Source organism: Phytophthora sojae (assembly GCF_000149755.1).
Source record: "Phytophthora sojae unplaced genomic scaffold PHYSOscaffold_3, whole genome shotgun sequence".
In the NCBI taxonomy this organism is placed as follows: Eukaryota; Oomycota; class Peronosporomycetes; order Peronosporales; family Peronosporaceae; genus Phytophthora; species Phytophthora sojae.
Genome location: NW_009258117.1, coordinates 8,593,325 through 8,606,177, shown reverse-complemented (window position 1 = coordinate 8,606,177; position 12,853 = coordinate 8,593,325). Strand labels below are relative to the sequence as shown.

Below are 12,853 nucleotides of genomic sequence, written 5' to 3'. Positions count from 1 at the left end.
GGTTGTTGTAGAAGTGGCCACTAGCCATAGCCGGCAGTCATGAGCGCTCTGCTGCTGCGGTGGCTGAACGATGAACTCAAACTGCACCACAAAGTTGAGGTGCTGGAGCGGGACGCCAGCAACGGGTACATCATCGCAGAGGTGCTTCACCTGCAAGGCTTGGAGCCGCATCTCGAGAGGTACGAAACCTCGTCCACCACTGCAGCCAAGATCCACAACATGGAGCTCCTAGGCCAGAAGTTCGAGGGGCTCTGTGTCCCGTTCCCAGTGAACACCCGCCGGGCTATCATGATGGAGGAGCGCTCCGCTGTGCTCCAGTTTCTATTGCAGCTCAAGGACTTCCTACGCCGACGCCCCAAAGGCAGACCGGATACAGCCAAGGCCAAGTCACTAGCGATCGAGGAGCCCACGAAAGCGACGTCAAGTGCCACCAAGTCGGATCTCCCTCCACGCGACGTTGAAGAGCGCTTCATAGCGACCACGACCAAGAAGTTTCACCCGAAAGAGGTTCGCTTCCACAAGGGCGTCGACATGGCTGTGTACCTGCGCAAGTTCGAGCAAGCGCAGTGGAACGCTGAAAACGAGCTAGACGATGTAAGGTCAAGCGTATGCGTAAATCATGGTGACTAGAACTTACTTACTCTACCTTGCTATTTCCCCTGCAGCTGCACCAACAAGCCAAAGCCGACAAAAGTGCCAACTCGGCAGCAGGGTACGCTGCCGCACGCGCTCATCTACAAGAGAAGGCAAAGTTCATGCGCGATTGGGACCGTGAACACCACGAAAAGTGGCAGCAAACCCAGGTAAGTCGCACTACTCAACGACAACTGCAACGATGTATGGAGTTTAATTGTCTTCCATGTACCAGCGCCGCTACCTCGCAGCAGAGCGCGATGACCTGCGACTCGAGCTGGCCTTGGAAGCTCGGAGGCAAATTTATGCCGAGGCTAAACTGGCAGAAAGCCAGCAAGATGCTGCAGTTGGGGTGGTCGAGTTCGAGAAGAACATGAACAGACTGGGGCTGGCTTCTGGCGGAGCAGAACAAGCTCTGCATGCAATTCCAGCGAGTGACGCTGGCTCGCTTGCACATTTCCGCAGCCTCGAGAAGCGCGTGGACGATCTCGACTTCCGGCCTTCGAACAACGTCAAAATGATGAAAGAACTGCGGAAGCGGCGGAAGGCGCAGCTAGCAGCGGAGAAAGACCGTCGTATGAGGAGACAGAAAGCCCTAGCGGACCAGAAGAAGGTGATTGCTCTACTAATTGACTGGTGAATGGCTGAAAACTCATGCGTACTCGATGATATTGTAGTCTATTGAGGCTCATGAGACGGGAAGGCTGCAGGGTGGCGATAACCAAAACTCCATTCATCTGACCGATGCAGACGCAGCCAAGGCGTTGGAGGTACCAGAGGAGAGTGGGCCTCTTGTAGTAGATCCACGTCAAAAGTACTTGGATGACAAGCGAGAAGAGCTGGAGGAGAACTACGCACGCTTGCGAGAGTCTGGAAGTATGAGGCGGGAAGAAGACATGAAGGTGCTGGAGGAGCTTCGCTCGGCGACGCGGAAGAAGGAGCAGCTCCGCAAGTGGGACGTGTGCTCTGATGCATTAGACGGATTGATTTCGTTAGCACTGGCAGTCGTATCGTCCAGGTAAGACTACTAGAGATTTCAGGGGGGGGTCAACTCACCTAGCGTGTTGTCGTTGTTGTAGCGATAGGGACGTACTTGATATTACCCCACTGAAGAAGCAACTCTTCCTTCAAGTCGCTCCTTCAAAGCCTTCACACTGCGATCAGGGTGGGCAGGAACTGCGTTATGAGCTGGAAGTATCGATTCAGAACTTTTTGTCGGGCTCGGAAGTCTGGGCCACGCTTCCGCTGCAGTCCCGACTTACCACATTCGACGTCAAACCCGACATTCAAGCTCTGGCTGACAGTTGGGGGCAACAGGGCGCAGCGTTGGATACAAGTTGGAGCTTCCCTCCCTCGTTCGTCTTCCTGAGTGTGTTCACAGAGGACGAAAGCGGCGTCGAGCTTGCTCAACGCGTCTCGACAGAGCACCACCTGGCGTTCCTGCAACTGGATCTGCTCGTAGACGAATGTGTAAAGTTGAGCTACGACCCTCAGAAGCTAGGAGATCAAGTGGCGGCTCTGAGTGACCGGGAGGTGTGCTGCATCTTGGCTTGCAACGGAATGTGATGAATGACTAATGAGTGTCTGGTGGCTTTTGTGACAGCGGGAGCTCGGTGCTTTCGGCTCGAAGATCTCTGCCCTCCGACAGAAGAACACGCCGATCCCCGACACAATGGCGGTAGATATCGTCGCGAAAGCCGTCTCGCTCTGCAGACGAGAAGCAGCCATCGATGGTGCCTCAAACCCGTCAGTGGGCGGATGCATGCTACACAATTTCCCTAGGTAGGCACACTTTTCCACCTGGGATTATTGTGCTTGTTACACTTTCTGAGCGTTGGTTCCTGGAGCAGAAATCTGGACGAAGCCAAGCTATTGGAAAAGGCCATTCTGGCAGACCTCCCAAGCGATGAGAGCGATCCCAGCGCCACAGCTACTCAAGAAGCAGGCTCGGGGATACCAGAGGACGCGACAGTATCAGTTCCTGCTGTTGTCTCTGCGTGGGATTGCGTTGTGTCAATATCGCTCGACCCTCCTCCACAGGCAGAGCCACTGGACGGCGACAAAACCCTGCAAGCTTCAGACTCGACGTCCGGTTTGGCCAGGCCCTCGTCTTTGAAGCTGCAATCCGCCGAAAGCCAACGGAAAATGACCCCCGACGAGGAGCTGCGAGCTCGTAACGACGAGCAGCGGGCCAGCCTGGAAGCTTACTGGAGTCAATCTACTCGCCATATCCAGATCAAACAGGCGGGGCTGCACCGAGCCGTGTTGGCTGAAGTTTTCCACTTGTGCATCGAGTTGTACACCCAGAGTCTGTACAAAACGATGCCTGCAGTGATCGAGTGTGCGGCTGATACACTCCCCGAACAGCTGAAAGACGAACGCCACAGGAGACGCGAGTCCATGAGTACCATAGATCGAATGCTGTGGATGCGAGCCTCCAAGGACATTGACCTCCCGGACGACGTCTTTGTCAACCTCATGAACATGTTGCAAAAGGTGAGAAGAGCTCACTCCATTTGTGTTGAATACGTGCTCATCGTATCGTGCTCCCGCTGACGTTTTCCAACTCGCAGCTAGACGAGAGTCTGCACCAGAAAATTCGTGAGCCCATGGCAACAATCCGCTCAGCTGTACACGCCATCTCCACGCTCGCTGTCACTGCCGAGCAGGATCTGGAGAGCGAGCTGCTGAGTGGGGCTGACTCGTTCCAAGCTCTTCTGGAGCAGGCCGCGACGAGGCTGAGGACAGCGAATGGGAACTCTAGCCACGAGCTCCGAGAGGTAAGGCTGATTCACTTCACATGGCTGTCGACGAAGGCTCTGACCAACCTCTTGATTGTGATCGTGCGTAGCGCATTTTGACGGAGCTCGAAGTCTCTTTGGGGGACATGGCCGACTTCAACCGCGTAGCAGGCAACGACTTTGTAAGCGCCTTCGCCCAAGACCCATTTCCAGAAGTGATGAGCGTTGTGGATCTCGTGTACCAGGCTCTCCCCTCCATTTGCTTCGTGCTCAAGGACTACATCATGCAGAAGCTCGAGTTGCTGCACTCCAGTCTGTACGATCGAGTGCCTTTCCTCAGTGAAAGCTTGCAAGACTCGGGGCGGAAGGTGGTTTTGTCGAAGATACTCACTCGGGAGGCGATGAGCGCTGCCTCAGAGCTGGGAGGTGACAAGGCCGGAGGTGGAGATGTGGCTCAACTTGCTGGAGAGGAGGTTCTGAATATCCTCGGCCAAGTGGCATCCGAGTACTCCTTCCACATGGCCGATGAACCTCCCACGCAGCAGTACACCTTGAGCGAGACGAGTGTGACGACACACGAGATCTCTCGGCTGCTCCAGCAAGTAGCTCTACTGTGTCGCTTTGCTGATCGGCTGAGGCAAGTGGCAGGGCAGCTTTACGCGAGTGATGCACGACGGCTACAGCAGGCCGTCCAAGACGATATCCACACAAAAGACAAGGCGATTGCGGAAGTGATGAAGAGGATTCGATCACGAGGGCACGCCACCTGGCCGATTCGGGACTTGGAGCTTGGCTCGCTGTCTGGGATCGCCAAACGCCTGGCGCGAATACAAAAGGAGAACTTCGTGACAGTGGCGCAGCTGAGTGCTCTGGTTCGTGCCTGTGAGAACTGGGAGCAGTCGGATCCGATCGCAGCGGGGGCGTTCGGAGGCTCAGCCGTCGCGAGTGAAGTCTTCGTGGCGCTGGTCCTCGAGGTGGCAGCAAAACAGGCGTTTCCGGCTCCGTGGAGAGATGCGAGCGCGGTAGCTGCCCTCACTCTCCAGCAGTGCTCCTCTCGCGGTGCAGTCTCGTGGCGGAAGTTCGTGTGGTTGATGCTGTGCATCCAATTTGCAGGGTTGCCTTCGCTGGAGGACATAATGACGTACGAACAGCGCGCCATGGTGCTACCGGCGACAAAGCGACAGATGAAGCGCAACCACGACCACAGAGTCACCCTCTCCAACGCGGACTTTTGGCACCTCCCGCTGTGGTTCGAGGAGCGCTGCAACAGCCAAGACGGGCACCAGACCGACGACCTGAAGGAGCTGGTGTTCCAACTCTTTGCCACTGCATCCGACAGCAACAGATCTGATGAGGGCCACGTGGATCTGCTGCCGATGCTTCTCGTCTGGTGTACGCACCCGTCCTGCTCCTTCAGCGACCGCCATCAGCTCGAGGAGTTCGCTCCTCGCTACCCACGAGGGCTGTTCCGCGCCTTTCAACTGCTGCGCCAGCACTGCGACGCCAACTCCAACGCTCCTCAATGCATCTCGTCACTGCTGGCTGTCGCAGGGACTTCCACTCCAGAGGCACAACAGCAACTCCTAGCCAACCACCTCTCCGTTTCCTCCCCCTTTAGCTTCACCGCGTTCTGCCAGGAATGTCCCGCCGAGCTCCAGCGCTTCTTCCTGCTCCAGAACCCGCTGGAGGCTCTAGTGCAGCCCTAGCATAACAACCAATAACAGCGAGATCGTGTAGCAGTACAATAATCATTAGAGCAGTAAGGTATCTACGCTGCGGCTGTGAGCTCTCAGCTGATGGCGCTGCTGTCTGAAGCGGCGTCTTCTCCTTCTTCCTTCTCCTCCTTTTCTTCTTCTTCTTCTTCTTCTTCCTCTTTCTCCTCCCTCGCGTCTCCTTCCAGCCGCTTGTCGCCCCGTCGCCGCCGCTTCTTGCGTAGGACGTCTGCATACAGCGAGTGGGCGAACAGGCCCGACAGCAGACCCAGCACGCAGGCCGAGCGCAGGCTGCCGGCGTAGCGCATGGCCAGCAGAGCCGCCACAGCGCCGCCCGAGAACTTGACGCCCTCCTCCATGGTGGGCGCACGCGCGAGCACGCCGCTGGAGGCGAAGGCTGCGAGCGATGAGAAGGTCGAGCGCAGTGCCAGCTGGCGGCCTGCGGGCGCCGTCGTCGCCTTGGGCTGCGCCGCTGCGGACTCCCGCGGCTGCGGCTCCATTGCAGACGAGCAATGGAGTTAAGTTCGCGCCACACCCATACGCTAAGTGCGCGCTAAGTGCGCTCGGTATCAGTTCTCGTTTGATAGGCAATAACACCAACAACCGCGAGTGAGAATGGAGACGCCAGCAGCAGCAGCAGAGAAGTGCCCGCACTACGGACGGCGCTGCCACGTGCTGGCCGAGTGCTGCAAGCAGTGGGTGGGCTGCCGCCTGTGCCACGACGACAAGTTCGGCGAGCAGCACCAGATCGACCGCTTCGCCATCAGGCAGATGCGCTGCGACCTGTGCCAGACCGAGCAGCCCGTGCGTCCGTCCGTCCGTCCAGCCACCGAGCAAGAGGCTGTGGCTGCTCGAGCTAACGCTGCTGTGTTGTATATATGTGTATGCATGTTAGTGCGCGCAAGAGTGCAGCAATTGCCACGAGAACATGGCCGCGTACTTCTGCTCCGTGTGCAACCTCTTCGACGACAAGGGCCCGGAGAAGAAGGTCTTCCACTGCGACCAGTGCGGCATCTGCCGGTGCGTCTTTACACGAGGTGGGGGATTGGCGCGTGGGTCGTAGTGCTAACGTGAGCGTGTTGTATGGTGATGATGATGCTTGGCAGTGTTGGAGGGCGGGAGAACTACTACCACTGCGTCAAGTGCTGCGGGTGCTACCCGCACTCGCTCGAGGCCAAGCACAAGTGTCTGGAAGGCTCCATGCACCGCGAGTGCCCCATTTGCCTCGATGTGAGTGCTGCTCCAGTCGCTATTAGCTATCGGTTTTTGGGGTATTGAGTATTGATGCTTGGTTTGGTGTGGCAGGTGACTTTCGACTCGCTCGAGAGCGTGAATGTGCTGCCGTGCGGCCATGTCATGCACGCGAGCTGCTTCAAGGCATACGTCAAGCACCAGTACGAGCAGACTGCTGAGTGGATAGTTCCCTTCGATTGACTGTCAGTCTCACGTGTTGTGTATGGTGTTTCTGTCGCAGCAACATCGAGTGCCCGACCTGCCGAACGCTCATGTTCTCCGAGGACGAAATCAACGGCGAAGGTGAAGATGGCGAAGAGGGTGAAGAGGACGAGGAGGGAGACACAGAAGGCGAGGAGGGAGAGGATGGAAGTGACGATGATGACGACGACGACGACGATTTTAGCAGCAGCGAGGAGGAGGGGGAGGAAGGCGTCGTAGTGCAAGTTGTCGCTGGCGACGAGGACGACAGCGACTCGGAACCGGACGTGGCGCACGACGCCGAGCGCAACGTCTGGCCGGCTGCGCACCGGCCGTAGATTAGCTAGGACGAACGAACACAATGGGAGCAGGCGGCTTGAAAAGGCTTTCATTTGGGCTCATAGGGAAGTGCGGGCTCGGGAGCGACGCGACACACGACGGATACGACTACACTCGACGACTACAATACATGGCCGCCCCAGTCACTGCGCTCCGCTTCCACATGTAAGTTAATAGTGTCCGCTCGGTGGATGATGAAGAAGTTCTTGCTGGTTGTTCAGGCGTCTCGGTAGCGGCCCCGGTAGACGCGCGCGGACTGCGTGTAGAGCGACGCCGACCTGCAGTCCAGCGAGCAGAAGCCCGTGTAGCGGCTGGTGCCGGCCACGAAGCTGCGCGTGCACATGCCGCACTGCTCATAGTTGGCGCAGCCCTCGCTCGCGGCCTTCCGCCGGCCCTCGAGCTCCTCGCGGGTCACGACGGTGGCGGCGAACGAGCTGCAGAGCTCCGAGCGGTTCGTGCAGCGCTTGCTGGCGCCCGCGAGCGCCACGGGCTGCAGCTGCTCGGCCTCCTCCTGCTGCTTCTTGTCGCGCGCGCCGAACTTGCACAGGAGCTTGCGGGTCGAGTCGCGCAGGCCCATCGTAGAGAGATCCTGGGGGGTGGCTTGAGCGTGGAGGTTCGAATTCTGGAGTGCCAAGAGTCTGCGAGTCGGCGCTTGCAGTTGTTGCGCTGGACTCGGGGAAACTCGGGGCGCGTCTTGACGGCGCGGCGGCGGTCTCCGCTGCGATGGAGGGGAAGAGCGGTGCGGCTTTCCATCTGGGCGAATGGTCCGGTGGGATCAGTCAAGCCGTGGTCGGCGCGCTTCCGAACCAGCAGCAGGCGTGAAGTGAACACTGTGAACTCGAGCGCATTGTCTCGGCAGCCGGCGGCGAGTATCCACCGAGTACGTTGTTGGCTCAAGTGGCTGAGCATTGATGCGTGGCCCAGTGTTCGTCATAAGGAGCACTGTTCCACCAGTTGGTCGGTGACTTCGAGGGAGGCAGTTGGGCTTGCTGTGCCGCGTGCACTGCTGGTCGCTAAAATATTGCGAGGGACCAACCGCAAGGAGAAGAACGCTGTGGAGCTGTGAGGGCTGCGATGACTCAGGGCAGAGGCTAGACCAGCCGCCATTCACTTTAAATATGCGATGGAGGCGCGCAATGTGCGCCGCGTCGTCGGTAATCACTCGAGAAATTCTCGCCGCCGCATAAGAAGAGATTGCCGCCCCATCTTTCGGTCTCAGTTCCGAATCCAGCGACGGCTTCTTGTCGAGAGAACACGTTCACGCTTGCCCTAAGAAGCAGAATAACAGCTAGATACATGTAGCTCCATAGCTGAGACTCTCAACTGACAGGTTGAGTTGGGTAAAGGTTTCGCTGTGTCGCCGAAAAGGTTCGACGGCACGAAGAGTGAGTGAGTCAGCCTTGGATTGGTCCGCCCACGGTTTGTCGACGAGTTTGGATACAATTCGCCCTGGGACGGTAGGGAGGAAGTTGTCAAATGCATCTGCATCTACATGTACGGGAACACGTGAGAATGCTTGAGTGCGAGGAAAGACTATCACTCACGAGCAGCGTCTCACAAGCAGCGGTGATCTCCGCCAAGAACTTTTTCGGGAAGTGCATTGTGACCAAGCGCTTCGCTCTGCATGTGCAGTGTGAACCAGGCCTCGGAAAATACAGTATCATATTGAATTGCAGAGTTCGGTCTCCATAATAATCATTTCAATATATCATTCACCAATAGTATGTATTTATTTCAATTACTTTTATATCGAGAATCATGCTAAACTCGGTTTTTGTATGGTCAAACATTTTAATGATAATTGGGCTTCAATAATAACAATTTCAATACGACCAGCAACCAATAATACATATTTCCGTACAAAAATACAGTAATTGCAATGGAATAATTATTTTTTCCGAGGCCTGGTGTGAACTTCGCTGATGGTGACCACCACTCATGGCCGCAATGTACAAACTGCAATGCGTCGCACGCTCATCTAATCGTGATGTATTGATGCGGCACTACATGTAGTATGATGAACCACCGCTGCAGTTTCGACAACTTGCTTATCAAAAAAAAGTCTCGCCACTCGCTCTCAAGGCAAAAAGGCAACTTGTAGCCATGACGCAAACAGTTTCCCTATCAGGAGATCTTTCGCCAGGTGTACCCTAAAATCGGTACAATTGTGCGTGCCCTCGGGCCAGCCAAGCCAAGCCAAGAAAGACGTCATCCCTCCTCATATCGCATCTGGCCGCGCCGCCCGCACTACTTGTAGCTAGCTCCCGACCGACACGATGGCGCAAGACCCGGCCGCGTCGCGCTCGCTGCCCGAGCGCATCTCGTTCCCCGACGAGGAGGTGAAGATCCTGGAGCTCTGGGAGCGGCTGGACGCCTTCCACAAGTCGCTCGAGCTGTCCAAGGACCGCAAGCCCTTCACCTTCTACGACGGCCCGCCCTTCGCCACGGGGCTGCCGCACCACGGCCACATCCTGGCCGGCACCATCAAGGACACGGTGACCCGCTATGCGCACCAGACGGGCCACTACGTCGAGCGCCGCTTCGGCTGGGACTGCCACGGCCTGCCCGTGGAGAACGAGATCAACAAGAAGCTGGGCGTGACCACCAAGGAGCAGGTGCTCGAGATGGGCATCGACAAGTACAACGCCGAGTGCCGCAGCATCGTGCAGCGCTACACGAGCGAGTGGGAGCGTGTGGTCAAGCGCATCGGCCGCTGGATCGACTGCCAGAACGACTACAAGACCATGGAGCCGTGGTACATGGAGTCGGTCTGGAACGTCTTCCGCACCATCTTCGACAAGGACCTGGTCTACCGCGGCTACAAGATCCTGCCCTACTCGACGGCCTGCACCACGTCGCTCTCCAACTTCGAGGCCAACCTGGACTACCGCGACACGCCCGACCCGTCCGTGGTCGTCAACTTCCCCCTCGTCGAGGACCCGGACGTGGCCTTCCTGGCCTGGACCACCACGCCCTGGACGCTGCCGTCCAACCTGGCGCTGTGCGTCAACGAGTCCTTCGACTACGTCAAGATCAAGGACCTCAAAACCGAGAAGGTCTACATCCTCGGCGAGGCGCGTCTGTGCCAGGTGTACCCCAAGATGACCAAGAAGGGCTACAAGGGCGGCGAGTTCGAGATCCTCGAGAAGTTCAAGGGCTCCACGCTCGTGGGCAAGCAATACGTGCCGCTCTTCGACTGCTTCAAGGACTGGTCCAACGCCTTCCGCGTGCTCTCGGACAACTACGTGTCCGACTCGGGCGGTACCGGTATCGTGCACCAGGCGCCCACCTTCGGTGAGGACGATTACCGCGTCTGCGTGCGCGAGGGCGTGGCCGACAAGTTCACGCTGCCGGACCCGCTGGACGACAACGGCGTCTTCACGGACGCCGTGCCGCTCGTCAAGGGCCTGCACGTCAAGAAGGCCGACGACGTCATCTGCCAGGAGCTCAAGAACCGCGGCCGCCTTGTGTCCAAGGGCACGGAGGTGCATAGCTACCCCTTCTGCTACCGTTCGGGCACGCCGCTGATCTACCGCGCCATCCCTGGCTGGTTCGTCAACGTCGAGCGCATCCGCGACCGCATTGTGGCCAACAACAAGCTCACGTACTGGGTGCCGAGCTTCGTACAGGAAAAGCGCTTCCACAACTGGCTGGTCGACGGCAAGGACTGGAACGTGTCTCGTGGCCGCTTCTGGGGCACGCCGCTGCCGCTGTGGGTGAGCGACGACTACGAGGAGGTTGTCTGCGTAGGCTCGATCGCGGAGCTTGAGGAGCTGACGGGCGAGAAGGTGACGGACCTGCACCGCGAGTTCATTGACCACCTGACGATCCCGTCCAAGCAGGGCAAGGGCGTTCTGCGCCGTGTTCCGGAGGTGTTTGACTGCTGGTTCGAGAGTGGCTCCATGCCGTACGCCCAGCAGCACTACCCGTTCGAGAACAAGGAGAAGTTTGAGGCCAACTTCCCGGCCGACTTCGTGGCTGAGGGTCTTGACCAGACCCGTGGTTGGTTCTACACGCTGATGGTGCTGTCGACGGCGCTGTTCGACAAGCCGGCCTTCAAGAACCTGATCGTGAACGGCCTTGTGCTGGCCGAGGACGGCCGCAAGATGAGCAAGAGTCTGAAGAACTTCACGGACCCGGAGGAGATCCTGCAGAAGTACGGCGCTGACGCCCTTCGTCTGTACCTCATCAACTCACCTGTGGTGCGTGCCGAGCCCCTCAAGTTCCAGGCCCCCGGTGTCCTTGGTGTTATCCGCGAGATCTTCCTGCCGTGGTTCAACTCGGCTCGCTTCTTCGCCCAGCAGGCCACCCGCCTGCAGCTCGAGACTGGTGTCGCCTTCGTGCCCAACCGTGAGGCTGCTCTGGCCTCGACGAACGTGATGGACTCGTGGATCATTGCCGCCCTGCACAACCTCATCAAGTTCGTGCACGAGGAGATGAAGGCCTACCGTCTGTACACGGTGGTGCCGCGTCTGGTGAGCTTCATCGGTCAGCTGACGAACTGGTACGTGCGTCTCAACCGCCCTCGCCTTAAGGGCAGCGCCGGCAGCGAGGAGGCTGCTGTGGCCCTCTCGGCGCTGTACGAGGTGGAGTACAACCTGGCCAAGCTCATGGCCCCCTTCACGCCGTTCTTCACGGAGTACATGTACCAATTCCTGCGCCAGTTCCACCCGAACGTGGTGAACGGAGCCGGAAAGGACCTGGCCGAGGACGCCGATGGCGTGTCGCCCAGCGTGCACTTCCTCATGCTGCCGGACTTCGACGCCAGCCGCGTGGACGAGGAGGTGGAGGTGCTCATGACGAACCTGCAGAGCGTTGTTGAGATGGGCCGCGTGGTGCGCGAGCGCCGCACGATCTCGCTCAAGAACCCGGTGAAGAAGGTCATCGTGGTCTCGAACGACCAGAAGACGCTGGACGGCCTCCGCCGCCTGGAGACGTACCTGCACGACGAGCTCAACATGCGCGACCTCGAGTTCTCGACGGACGAGAAGGAGTGGTGCGTGCTTAAGGCCGAGGCTAACAGCCGCGCCCTTGGCCGTCGTCTCGGCAAGGCGCTGTCGGGCGTGAAGAAGCAGATCGCCCAGATGACCCACGACGATGTCGCGGAGTACGTTTCCAGCGGCAGCGTGACGCTGGAGGGCCACGAGCTGACCGGCGACGACTTGCTGGTGAAGCGCGAGTTCAAGGGCGACAGCAAGATCTTCGAGGCTGACGTGTCGCCCGAGGGCAACCTCATGGTGATCATCGACACCCGCGAGGACGAGGAGCTCAAGATGCAGGGCTGCGCGCGTGAGGTGATCACCCGCGTGCAGAAGCTGCGCAAGAAGGCCGGCCTGGTGGTGCAGGACAAGATCCACGTGTACTTCGAGGAGAAGGGCGGCGAGCAGGGCCCGATCTCGACGGCCATCCAGTCATTCCTGCCCATGATCGCCTCCACCCTGGGCACGGCCCCGGCTCCGCTGTCGTTGCAGCCTGCGCACAGCGTGCCGATCGTGTCGGAGGAGGCCCAGTTCGCCGACTCGAGCGTGAAGCTTGTGGTAGCCCGCCCCGCCGTGCTCTTCGCGTCCGCGGATGTGCTGGCCAAGCACGAGGCCACCATGCCGGTGGAGCAGTTCACGGCATACGTCGCGTCGATGAAGTACGAGGACGTCAAGGCCGCCCTGGAGTCGGCCGAGGCCTCGGTCTCCGTGCGCAACGCCACCGCGCAGGTGACGCTCAAGGCCAACGTGGAAGTGTTCCTGGACGCCAAGTCATTTGCCAAGTCGTCGGGCAAGCCGGAGCTGGCCTGGCTCACCAAGGAAGCGTAAGCGTACCAGTGCAGCCCTCAATAGACAACCTCGTCGACGGGGGGACCTTCTAGCCTGCTTTGTTTCGCAACCTTAGATAACTGCGTAAGAGAAGACACTTTGATCTGCATCGGTCCCAGCTCTGGATATGATGATGATTCACGCGGTTGAATGGCGTTCGTGTTCGTTAACACGCGGCACTTTGGCT

The 12,853-nt window shown here is 58.7% G+C and overlaps 6 protein-coding genes across 6 annotated transcripts; 4 read left to right on the top strand and 2 right to left on the bottom strand.

Moving 5' to 3' along the window:
* Positions 1–39: 39 nt before the first annotated feature.
* PHYSODRAFT_497283 (hypothetical protein) lies at positions 40–2,419 on the top strand (the record flags this gene model as incomplete). Its single annotated transcript, XM_009526491.1, has 6 exons — positions 40–594; positions 666–803; positions 869–1,246; positions 1,311–1,651; positions 1,713–2,166; positions 2,237–2,419. 6 exons carry the CDS (start codon positions 40–42, stop codon positions 2,417–2,419), a joined length of 2,049 nt encoding a protein of 682 aa, XP_009524786.1.
* Positions 2,420–3,242: 823 nt separating this feature from the next.
* PHYSODRAFT_490531 (hypothetical protein) lies at positions 3,243–5,080 on the top strand (the record flags this gene model as incomplete). Its single annotated transcript, XM_009526490.1, has 3 exons — positions 3,243–3,413; positions 3,485–4,918; positions 5,033–5,080. The coding sequence occupies 3 exons, from the start codon at positions 3,243–3,245 to the stop codon at positions 5,078–5,080; spliced, it is 1,653 nt and encodes a 550-aa protein (XP_009524785.1).
* A 29-nt stretch (positions 5,081–5,109) lies between these two features.
* Positions 5,110–5,433, bottom strand: PHYSODRAFT_285693 (hypothetical protein). Its single transcript, XM_009526489.1, has one exon. It carries the CDS (start codon positions 5,392–5,394, stop codon positions 5,164–5,166), a length of 231 nt encoding a protein of 76 aa, XP_009524784.1. The 5' UTR covers positions 5,395–5,433; the 3' UTR covers positions 5,110–5,163.
* A 268-nt stretch (positions 5,434–5,701) lies between these two features.
* Positions 5,702–6,520, top strand: PHYSODRAFT_495086 (hypothetical protein; the record flags this gene model as incomplete). The annotated part of the gene is made up of 4 exons (XM_009526488.1): positions 5,702–5,890; positions 5,982–6,106; positions 6,193–6,316; positions 6,392–6,520. 4 exons carry the CDS (start codon positions 5,702–5,704, stop codon positions 6,518–6,520), a joined length of 567 nt encoding a protein of 188 aa, XP_009524783.1.
* A 476-nt stretch (positions 6,521–6,996) lies between these two features.
* PHYSODRAFT_285692 (hypothetical protein) lies at positions 6,997–7,441 on the bottom strand. The gene has a single exon (XM_009526487.1). It carries the CDS (start codon positions 7,434–7,436, stop codon positions 7,077–7,079), a length of 360 nt encoding a protein of 119 aa, XP_009524782.1. The 5' UTR covers positions 7,437–7,441; the 3' UTR covers positions 6,997–7,076.
* Positions 7,442–9,135: 1,694 nt separating this feature from the next.
* Positions 9,136–12,666, top strand: PHYSODRAFT_557837 (hypothetical protein; the record flags this gene model as incomplete). Its single annotated transcript, XM_009526486.1, has 2 exons — positions 9,136–11,199; positions 11,281–12,666. The coding sequence occupies 2 exons, from the start codon at positions 9,136–9,138 to the stop codon at positions 12,664–12,666; spliced, it is 3,450 nt and encodes a 1,149-aa protein (XP_009524781.1).
* Positions 12,667–12,853: the final 187 nt, after the last annotated feature.